The sequence below is a fragment of the Clytia hemisphaerica genome, unplaced genomic scaffold (assembly GCF_902728285.1).
Source record: "Clytia hemisphaerica strain Z4C2 unplaced genomic scaffold, Clytia hemisphaerica genome assembly, whole genome shotgun sequence".
Lineage (NCBI taxonomy): Eukaryota > Metazoa > Cnidaria > Hydrozoa > Leptothecata > Clytiidae > Clytia > Clytia hemisphaerica.
The window spans coordinates 8,228-18,890 of record NW_027103531.1 but is presented as its reverse complement, the minus strand read 5'-3'; the positions used below and the strand labels follow the sequence as shown (position 1 = coordinate 18,890).

At 35.2% G+C, this 10,663-nt stretch overlaps 1 protein-coding gene across 1 annotated transcript; it reads left to right on the top strand.

The window, feature by feature from the left end:
* The first annotated feature begins 362 nt into the window (after positions 1–362).
* LOC136799679 (bactericidal permeability-increasing protein-like) lies at positions 363–8,750 on the top strand. Its single transcript, XM_067056394.1, has 16 exons — positions 363–516; positions 1,322–1,421; positions 1,864–1,998; positions 3,114–3,187; positions 3,461–3,548; positions 4,002–4,065; positions 4,331–4,394; positions 5,217–5,305; positions 5,509–5,691; positions 5,819–5,878; positions 6,334–6,501; positions 6,838–6,917; positions 7,307–7,349; positions 7,846–7,909; positions 8,304–8,380; positions 8,633–8,750. Exons 1-16 carry the CDS (start codon positions 402–404, stop codon positions 8,672–8,674), a joined length of 1,446 nt encoding a protein of 481 aa, XP_066912495.1. The 5' UTR covers positions 363–401; the 3' UTR covers positions 8,675–8,750.
* Positions 8,751–10,663: the final 1,913 nt, after the last annotated feature.

Sequence of the window (10,663 nt, the reverse complement as noted above, 5' to 3'; positions counted from 1 at the left end):
GGGATTGAGAGATCATATTGTAAACTAAAAATACCCCCTTCTCACAGACCCACTGGGAACCTTTCCCACTGGAAGAATTGGTGAAAATATCGTCCCAGTGGAAAATTATACTCTAATTTTTGTCCCCACTGAAAATAATCAGATGAGCAAATTCCCACTACAAAATATTGTATTCTTTTCAAAATAATCCAGCTTTTTTGCTAGAAATCTTCATAAATGGTTTATTGACAAAATACAAACACGCAAATGTTCAAATTCAGCTTGATCTAAAATTTATTTTAATTTCAGATTATCAAATACAGCTGGACTCTTACTTAAACCTTGATTAATATATAAAATGAATTTCGATACTGTGTCAAAATCAGTTAACATTTCATTTGGCTTGTGTTGGTGCAGTGAGAATGAAGTTGGTTTTATTGCTAAGCATTTGCATTGCAGCCGCCCTTACGGCCGATCAGATTTACGCAGTGCCACGTGGCGCTCAAGTTCGTCTAACCCATCGTGGAATGAGCTATGGTAAGTCCCGGTCTCGCCTCCCCAAGAAATGACCGATGCTTATACAGAAAAGAGTCTTGACTATGGACTCCCTAAAACTGACATCGATGCGAGTACAAGGGAGGTTGGAAGTTTGAATTCTATTTGATCAACATTTCTTCACTGTCGTTGGTAGTATACAGGACATGTTCAATTTCGATATTTAGTTTTAGTTTTATAATGTCGACCACTTTAAGACCTTAATATAATCTATGCCCTTTCATTACTTGAGTGAAGAAGTTTTAGGAGAAGATATTTTCGCAAGAAAGTCTTTTTTCAAAAATAATGTAATATTTGCGGGATTTATTTTCGCGAGTACAGAAAAAGAAAATTTTTGCGGGAATAGGATTTCATGAATTGATGTAGCCTCTTTTTGACCTTAAATTCTTCCTTTTTCTATGGGTTTTAGCAAAGATTCTGGTTTTAAATTATTGTAATCTTCGCGTGAATTAATCCACTTAATATGGCTATAGAATTCTTCGGCTTCTCGATGAAGAAAAGTTTGAGATTTGATTCTGCACATTAGAAAATTGACCGGAGGAGTCTATTCGAAGAACAACTTTCAACTACTTGGTATACCTTGGTATTATTTAACAGACCAGAACAGTCCAAAAATTACGAAAACATCAATAACTCAAAAATTACAAGGGGTTGTAAAGTCTAAAAAAAACTTAGAGATATTGTGATTTAGATTCCTGAATGGACGAACTTTCCAGAAATGTATTTACGAGTGCTTTGACTTAAACAATTCGAACAACATCAACAGCTTCTGACATCTTTCTTCCAGGTGCTTCAATTGGAGTGAAGAAATTGCAGCAAGAATTGACGAACAAACGACTTCCAACAGCCAGTGGTGGTAGTGGTGGATTCAGCTACTCTGCTTCAAAGTAAGTCTGTCGCTGTCTACGAATTGAAAAGAAAATTAATATGGCAAATAATGATATGTCGGCATCTCGAGGAGGAGGTTAAGGGTTGCCATTTGATAGGTATGTCCGATTTATAAATCGTAAATCAACCCTTAGAGAGAGAAAGAGGATATTCTTTGACGTTTTGAGGACCCTTATGGAGATTTTTAAAGGTTTTTTTGTTTTCGCCTAGTTTTTTTCCAAATTTTTAAGAGTTTAGATTAAGTGACTTTTGAACCCTTTTAAAGTACCTTTGCCATTGACAAGTTTTCGTGATAGTTTTGTAAGATAAAATGTAAATAAGTTTCTAAACTCTTAGCAATTTTATATGGGGTTTGCACGTGTTAAGGCGGTATCGTGCGGCAGATCGATTTAAATAATGTTTATTATACCTTAAACTTTTGTCAATTTCATACTCTCATAGTTTGTTGTTGAGAACAGTTCGTGTAGGTGGTTACAATGTGCAACCAGTTGCTGGAAATGGAGGACTCTCCTTATCAATGAGTGGTATTTATGTCTCAGCATCTGCAAGGATTCAAGTCAAATATCAAAAAGGATGGTAAGGGTCATTAATTATTGCCACCGCAAAGCCTAAATCGACCGAGGATGGCATTCATAGCTTCACGTATAAGGAAGTTGGGCAAACATCTCATAATTTTGCGTTTGCATTTGCGCGTTTTTCAGTATTTTAGTTCCACTTAACGGTAGCATTCTTATCTTACTGTCACTCTATTGTTTTATCATCATCAAAAAGACTTTACCGGAGTCTTTTTGATCTGATAACTCATTTTGAAATCTCAGTTTGTCTTTTTCTTATCCCTGGAGAGTTAATGAATCTAAGGAAACTCCCTTTTCTTGGAGATTCCCTTTTTATACCACAAGTAGTTATTAAGCGCTCTTCATTACTCTACTCAAAGTATTCGAACAGTTATGTTGCTAAACGTGTACATTAGTGAAATAACATATGAAAAGCAGTATCTTCAGATATACGTTTTTTATAGGAAAAACCAGTTAGTCATATGATTCTGGCTGGGCTGCTCTTAATTTCATATGAGTTTTTCAGGCTTAAATGTCAATATTAATGAAAATGGAAACCTGTACTTGTCAGTAATTTCTGAAATCTGAGGCTCAGATTCTTCTTAATTTGTTTTTAGGTTTGGCCAAATTTCGGCCTCGTATTCTTATGAAATCGTTCTTATAAAAAACGTGCAAGACAAGCCACGGATGTCACTCTAAGTAGACTCTAAATCACTCCATTGACACATTTGTTAGCATTTGAAAGAATTTTGTCTCAGATGAGAGGTCACTCTTAACAAAAATTTTTGTAGGGCTATAAGATCATTCCTTTTGAACGCAAATTCAACTCTATGTGTTCGGAGAGCATCGTTTTAACAGATAAAATTTTAAAAAAAATTTATTATCTTGAAAACCGTCCTTTAAACCTGCTTATTTATCCCCCCGCGTTTTCATATTCTATTTCAGAAAATACGGGGTTTACTAGGGATTTTTTTCAGAGGGGAATATTAGATACTTTCTACGTAATCGGCTTAAAAAAATCAACATCTCTTTTCTCCGGGGTTAAATCGATGTTGTTTGATGACTTTCCATCAAGGCTTCCTTTTGGGCTAATTTGACCGCAACAATGAATGATTTAGGGGTAACTTTGTGTTATAGGGTGAAGTTATCAGACACACGAAATGTGGATATCAAGACCAGCGGTGTTGGATTTACTCTCAGAATCAATATAGGTTGGTAATACCTCCATAATTCGAAAGCCCTCGTAGAACGTAAATTTTGTTCGAGTTATGGATATTTCGAGTTATGGAGACTTGTTTTCAATCTAGATCTTAATTCGAGATAATCATCAGTGCAATGGTTTAAGTGTTGAATATTATGGAATTGAAACATATAATAGAAGAGAGTGCGAAAATACGATTGCTTCGTATAAATTCAGGTGCGTTGTCATCAATACACCATAATTTGTGCAATACATATATTTTTTTCTAAATTGTTTATTTCAGGCGCTCAAAGCGGCAAACCACAACTGAGTGTAGCTTCATGCTCTGCTTCTATTGGTGATATTGATTTGGACTTCAGTGGAAACTTAGGGTGAGTAATTTAGAATACATTATTACGCTCTTATTTTAAAAGCGAAATGATCAACTTACCCAGCTTATGGATCTGTAAATATTGAAAAAGATCCGCTGGTATCTTACTCCGCTAAATAAATGGTCACTGAAACAGGGGTCATCATAATCCAAGTAAAAAATAGTTCTTGAATAATGCATGGTACTTGAAATACCCTTGAAAAAGAGCAAAATTTCATAAAAACCCTCTTGAAAAATTACTCTTCATACCTTAAAGTGGGGATGGACGACTAAAACATGTCTTTTAAAAATAAAGAAACTTCTTAGACCCCTGGCAATTCTTCTTTGGATTTCCCTAGGAAAAATACGTCTACTCCCCTGTATCAATATAAATAGCATGGCCTAATACAATCTGCGGATTGGTTTTATGCTTTTAATTTAATGTCTCAATTTGATCTGAATTTTTCATTTGCAGGTTCTTGTTCAATGGTATCGCAAAACTGTTCGAAGGAAAAATCAAAGACATTCTTAGAAAAGTGGTATGTTTGTACGTGCTCACCACGTTTTTATGTTACTGGATAAACGATTAGCATCAGACCATAATAAAACAGGAATCTAAAGCAAGAATCTAGGATTAGATATCATGCACCTCCGGGCATTCTGGTTAAAGCTGCTAAATAAGAAACCTGTCTAAGGTCCACATTAAGTACATCTTTCCCTGCCATCGAATACATAATCAAAACTAGGCTGTTCCGATATGATTGCAATCATGTGTATGTAACCCATAATTTCTATAATCTTCAGATCTGCGATGAAGGACGTAAACTTGTAAATAATGAAGCAAATGGATTTCTCCGAGGATTCCCAGGTAATTGTTAAAAATCTAGTCAGGCATGCAGACTATTAAGAAACTTAGCAAACTAGTAAAGAGAATTTTTATTTGTCAAACTGTAGGATTTTCAAATTTGTTTATGCCAAACTTGCGTGAACCTTAAATATCATCTCAACCCATTTCAATATTTCTCAACCCTTTTCAATATATCTTAACCAAAGTGGTCTCGTATTCGCCCGGACAAACTTAAGTTTGATTGATCTTGAAATTACCATTGTTACGAGAAGACCCCTTAGAATACTTTTTAAATTTGTTGTATGATCTTTGAATTTGGTCAAGTAGTTCTGAAGATATAGTTTTAATAGAATTAACTTTTTCCTCAATGGCAGTCAAGCAAATCTTCTCAAGGCTACGTCATATCTCCCTTACTCTGTGCTTCAAAACTCTTAAGACCATGTTCATAAGTTCCGGTTCCGGTTTCAAAACAAGTGTAAACGTCAAAATTCGAAACGTCAAAAAAGACGACGTAACAAAGCAAAAACAGATCGAAACGGTTTCACTCCACTTGTTTTCATCGGAACGGAACTGCTCCGTTTTCTTGCTCCGAAACTAATATGAACACAGTCGATCCGCAATGAAAATCATACCAGTCAGTATGGAACAATAACGTGTGAACATAAGCTCGGAGCAGTTTGATAAAAGTAGACTAATCTTCTTTCTATAGAAAGTAATTTAGAGCAAAACCAAGGAGTCTCAAGGAGTCTTTCAAAAGCCCAATAGATTCTTGGAACAACTTATACTACTTCATAGACTTTGTCACAGCAATGCCATCTACGCAATGTTCCATTTTTTCAATAGTCCAACAAAATATCGAGAACTATGCAATCATCAACTATGCATTCCAAAGTCCAATTTCCACATCAAGCTACATCGACTTCTTGTTGAGAGTAAGTTAAACTATTTTGAAATCCATGAAGTGCAAGTCCTTCTGACAAAAGTTCATCATGTCACAGTCTTTCATGTTTCGTTTACCACGACGGGCTATAACTCAAGGAATCAGTGACCCGGTGAGAGGTCTTCAATCGTTGGAAAAAAAGGAGGGAGCAAAAAACAATAAAGTGTATACTTTAATGGTTTATGTCATTTATAGGGTGAATTCTTGGACCCCAAGAACCCTGTACATAGTAAGGTGACACCACCGACCTTTGATACAGTGACGTCATCAGCTAAAATGGCATACGTCTGGATCACAGACTACACTTTGAATACCGCTGGAGATGTGTTCCACAAAACTGGACTATTAAAGAAGCTTGTCGGTCCACTTACAAAAGAAGTAAGTTACTACAGTTTTAATGCGAAAATTTCCTTATTTCCATATGCAATTTTAAAGAAGTCACATAATATGGGAATGTTTTGCATCTCTTTTCATTAAATTTTCTTCTTCCTTTTTCTTTTTATAGATTCCCAAGGATGTGAAACCATTCTTGAACACAAAAAGCTTCGAAAAATTCATTCCTGAGGTAACAGCCACAAAAGTCAACTTTCCAGAGCGGTTTTATATCTTCATTGTTTTACGATGATTTGATTTCTAAGATTTGAAACACCCCTGTGTAACAAAGCCCTTGGGACCTTCGCCAATTGAAAATTGGGCAAAAATTTCGTCCGGAAAAATATTCTGGAATTGATTTCATCCCCACTCGAAATTCGATGCTTAAAAATTGCACTCCAAAACCGTCCCCTCTAGATTCAATTGACGTTTTTATCCAATCTGAGAAAGGGAGTTCCGCCGGGGCTGTGAGGCGGGTGTTTTAAATAGAAGTGATTGCTGTTTTTATCCAGAGACCCAGAAATTTTACATATGGTTAGTGGCACAGTGTTGTTAAAAGCATAGTATAGCATAATGTTGTTTTGTTAGCCCCTCTTCAACAGGCTCACTGCCCGCCGTTAAATTTTCACTCTATTCTTTGTTTAATAGCTCTTCAAACGTTTCCCAAACCGTCCATTGGAGTTTGAGATTCAAACCAACAAAGCACCTTCTTTCTCCATCAGCCCTGGCAACATTGACGTCAGCATTGATGTTCGAGTGCAAGTCGTTGTTGATAAAGTTGATGGAAGCAAATTACCTGTCTTCTATCTTGACCTGGTTTGCATTGTTCTTTATTTCATGTTTTTATTCAACTTAAATGAAAAAAGAGCTCCATTTCATGACCACTTTGGCTGGTAAAATCTTTTTTACAAACTCACTAGCACCAGGGCGTTCAAAACACTGATTATGATTATATTATTGAGGTTAGGTATTTTGATGCAAATCACCGCGACGAATGAAAAAATGCTTAGGCTAGTGAGTTTCAACCAATCATGTTGCGTATTTTCACTAGCCATTAAATATTCTGTTCGTCGCGGCGAATACCTTCCTATACTTAAACTTACTATTGGCGTCATTTTCTTGAAACACATATAAACAGAGTCTTTTTTTCAGACGGTTGATGCCAAAGGTTCAGTCCTTGTGAAGAGTGTCAATAAGCAACTCAATGTTGGTGGAAATATCGTTGATTTCACGTATGTTATTATCTTCTTCTCGTTGTGGGCTTCCGAGGGTACAAAATGCCAGAAAACCGGTAACCTTTTCTTAAAATATCGTCAAAGTCTTTTAGCCAATGCGGCATTATGGAACCAGTCATCAATTTTGTACAAAGGAGATAATGCTGGGTATTCACAATCAAAATTTTCAAAGTTCTACTGTTCTACTGTTCTACTGTTTTACTGACAAAATTAAAATTAAGCATCAAAGCATCGGCTTTTTCAAAATTAAACGATTACGATTTGATAAAAATTAATAGTCGATGAAAAATTATCGTCAATGGAAAATCTCATTGGCTCATGAAGTACTGGTTTTCCATCACTTTCCACAGACGAATTTTTCATTGTATTTGATTTTTTCTTCGCAGATTTGGACTTTCTGTTGGAGGTTCTGTCATTGGAGAAGTTAATGTAAGTTTTTGTTATCGCAAAAATAAAAGCAAGTTAAACCTCGCTCCCTTTAAAATGATAAGAAGACACTCACTTCAGAACCATATAGAAATGAACTTCCCAAAGTATTAGCTTCTTTCTTCACTTAGTTATCTTATCTTTCCACTTCGGTCAGAGACAGCATTGGCAATCTGGTTAAAAAAGTGATAACTCGATATTACTACAGAAACTCCCTCCGTATGCGCTATTATTTGTTGAAACGAACATGCTTCTGTGCAAATGAGATAACTAAATAATAATTTATTTGCATCTTCCTTGTCATCAAAACTTGTATAAGACCATACCATAGTCAAATACAAAGGTAATGCACGGTCGCCGTCAACAGCGAGTTACTTTTGCGCTCAATGGGCCGCTTTTTCATTTAGCGTTTTGCACTTTGTTGCATTTATTTTGTTGAAATTTTCAAGACTCAATTCGCTTTGAGGTGTAAAATAGGATTTTATTTATTTTCATTTAGCTTCCAATCGATGACCCTTCAGTTAAGATGCTTGTAAAAGGGTTGATCATCGAGAATGCCAATCGTAAGTTTTGGGATTTTTTCAAAATCCGTGCAAAATCCGTGTTCAAAACAGTCAAAAACTTTCAGAAATTCTCCTTGAAGAGATCGGGTAAAGGGAAAAGGGGTTATTTAGAATATGTTAACTTTACTAGAGACACTAGAGTGAGAGAACATAGCGGAATGAGCTAGAGTTTTTACAAGATACTTAACTGATTGGTTATTTTTAAACAATAGGGATGACGCGTTTGATAATCGTTTGTCTCAACATTTAACGACCAACAGAGTCATCAAAGAACTTGTAAAAACTCCAGCTTGACCCAACATAAATATTTTTTATAAAGATTGATATAATTAATTTCTTGTTAACATAGCTTAGCTCTCTTAAAATTATACACTTTCCATTCTTTTTTTTATAGCACTGTTGAACAAAGGATTTCCAATACCTAAAGTGGACGACCTAGACTTTATCAACCCGCAGGTCTCCTTTGTGAAGGTACGTGTGATTTTTGCCGCTTATGTGAGTTGATGCTGTTTTTCTCACTGCATACACGAGCAAACTATATAAAAACATAGCCTTCGATGGCCAAAATATTAAGAATTTTCTTAGGCTTAAAAGTCAAAAAGTTAAGAACATCCGAATGCTTCATAAGTTTTGGATATTCTCATAAAAACGTGTATTTTATCTAACTACTGACCCAACAATATCGCACCAGGAAAATATATGTTCCTATCTTTTTTTTCATAGAATGCCATTCGTGTGGATACTGACATTAACTACAGCGGTTAACAGTTATGTACTGTAGGGTATATCATAGATCGACTTTTATTCGAGATTCATCAAATAAAGTTACTTTAAAAACCAACTTCCAAACAGACTCATCATTCGTCTTCTTTAATATGATATCTCCTTATCATCGGAAGCAGCAATGTTCTAGAAAACCAGAAAAATATATCATGCTTTGAAAAGAGGTCAAGGGTTAAAGGGAGTTTGAGAAGACACGTTCAGTTTTGGAGGGAAGTTTTAGAGGCTAGTCCGCATATTTTGGAGACTATAAAATACGGATATAAAATACCTCCGCCCTTTGAATTTAAGGGCTCTGACCATAGTCAAAAGATCGAATAGGCAGATTTGGAGACAAAAACTTTTGTTTCGGAAAAAATTTCTAAATTGATGTTTCAAAAGTTATGACTCTTTTTGTGCAAATAATTGTGATGAAAAATTGGTCAAAAGCCATTATTTTCAAGATTTTAAGACAAAGAAGCTTTTACAAAAATTTTTCCGAAAATCTATTGTTAGTTTGGTTAAAGATACACCATCTAGTGCAGAAATCTTTTCAAAATCTTTTTTCTTCGCCGAAAATAAGCTCCTCAAAATTGAAATACTTGTCTTCGCAAATGTCTTCATTTTCTTCAACATCAAATTTTTTCAATGCAATTTTTGAATTTTCAGATTCCTGAATAGTTTGTCTAACCAACGGATTAGAATAGGTGGATTAACTTCTCTCGTTGCTCCCAAGAGAGATCCATTGTCTTCTCATTGTTACAAGAAAAATCTGTAAATGACTCTGCGCACTCCTCGTTTAGTTTTTTCATTGTTTTTATAAGAACAATTTTCCAATTTATACAGTTTCGAAAACGAATTTGTCCTATGATTCGATCAATTTTGATGATTTTGCAAATATTTTAAATCCTGCACTTAAGTTTTAGCATCAACAAACGCTAGACCAGTTTTATTGTAAATTTTTAATCTTTTGTCAATGGCAATCTTCAGATAAGTGAAAATTAACGTATGGTCTATAACTAAGAAACTATCGATGGGTCACGAATGGGTTGCATACTGGGTGAAAGAAGACTGTATTTAGAATTAGGAAAATAAATTTCAAATTATTTGGCTAATTTCTGCATTGGATAGAAAGGGCTAAAAAAGTGCATTTTCTTATTTAAAATGTACCACGTGATACGTAATGACCAATGAAAATGTTGAAAGTAATGATTTTTTACACACTTTTTACAACTTATCAAGTTTTAATTGCTAGCAAACTCGTAAAAAAGTTTGATAACCTAACGAGGAGTGTTTTCTATGAGTTCTTAATCCACCTATTCTAATCCGTTGGTCTAACAGAAAATTTATAACATGTTATAGTTTTGTTGGTGACATCAATCAGAAAACACATTGTGAACACGACAATTATGAGAAATTCACTATGGTCAGAGCCCTTAAAAACAATAAATCATCCCGTCAAAACAAAGATTTTGTAGAGCAAACTTTGAAAGATTTGTTGAGGGCAGGAAAAATTTACGAGGACCCTTTGCAACAAAGCTAGTCCTCAGATCCAGGCAATAAAAGTTCCGTCTCCGAGATAAAGTCAAGCGTCTTTCCCCTACCCTGAGTATCATGGTACGAGCCATAATGTGCCAGGAAATTACACAACGGGCCAGAAATAGCACAACGAGCCATGACGAGCCAGAAAATGGCATAAGAGCCAAAACGTGCCACAACGACCCAGANCAGAAAATATATATCTTTCGGTCCGTTCGAGAATCAAATAAAATGCTTTGTTTTAAATTCTCTTTTGTTTAACAGCCTGCTTATTTTATGTCGTCACTCACATGACTAAAGTTTTATCTCATAATAGATAATACCCAAATGAGATATAATCTCAAGGCTAGTCCTCTGATCCAGGCTATAAAAGTCAAAGCGTGTTTCCCCTTCTAAATGTAATGGATGGGTGTAATGATTACTTTTGGATAGTTTGATATGATATGATAGTTTGGA

What these genes read in the sequence shown, in the direction of transcription:
- LOC136799679 (XM_067056394.1), top strand. Translation starts at nt 402, where the DNA reads ATGAAGTTGGTTTTATTGCTAAGCATTTGCATTGCAGCCGCCCTTACG. An exon ending in GACTTCAGTGGAAACTTAGG is followed by an intron (nt 3,549 to 4,001) that starts GTGAGTAATTTA and finishes TTTCATTTGCAG; the next exon opens with GTTCTTGTTCAATGGTATCG. An exon ending in CTGTCTTCTATCTTGACCTG is followed by an intron (nt 6,502 to 6,837) that starts GTTTGCATTGTT and finishes TCTTTTTTTCAG; the next exon opens with ACGGTTGATGCCAAAGGTTC.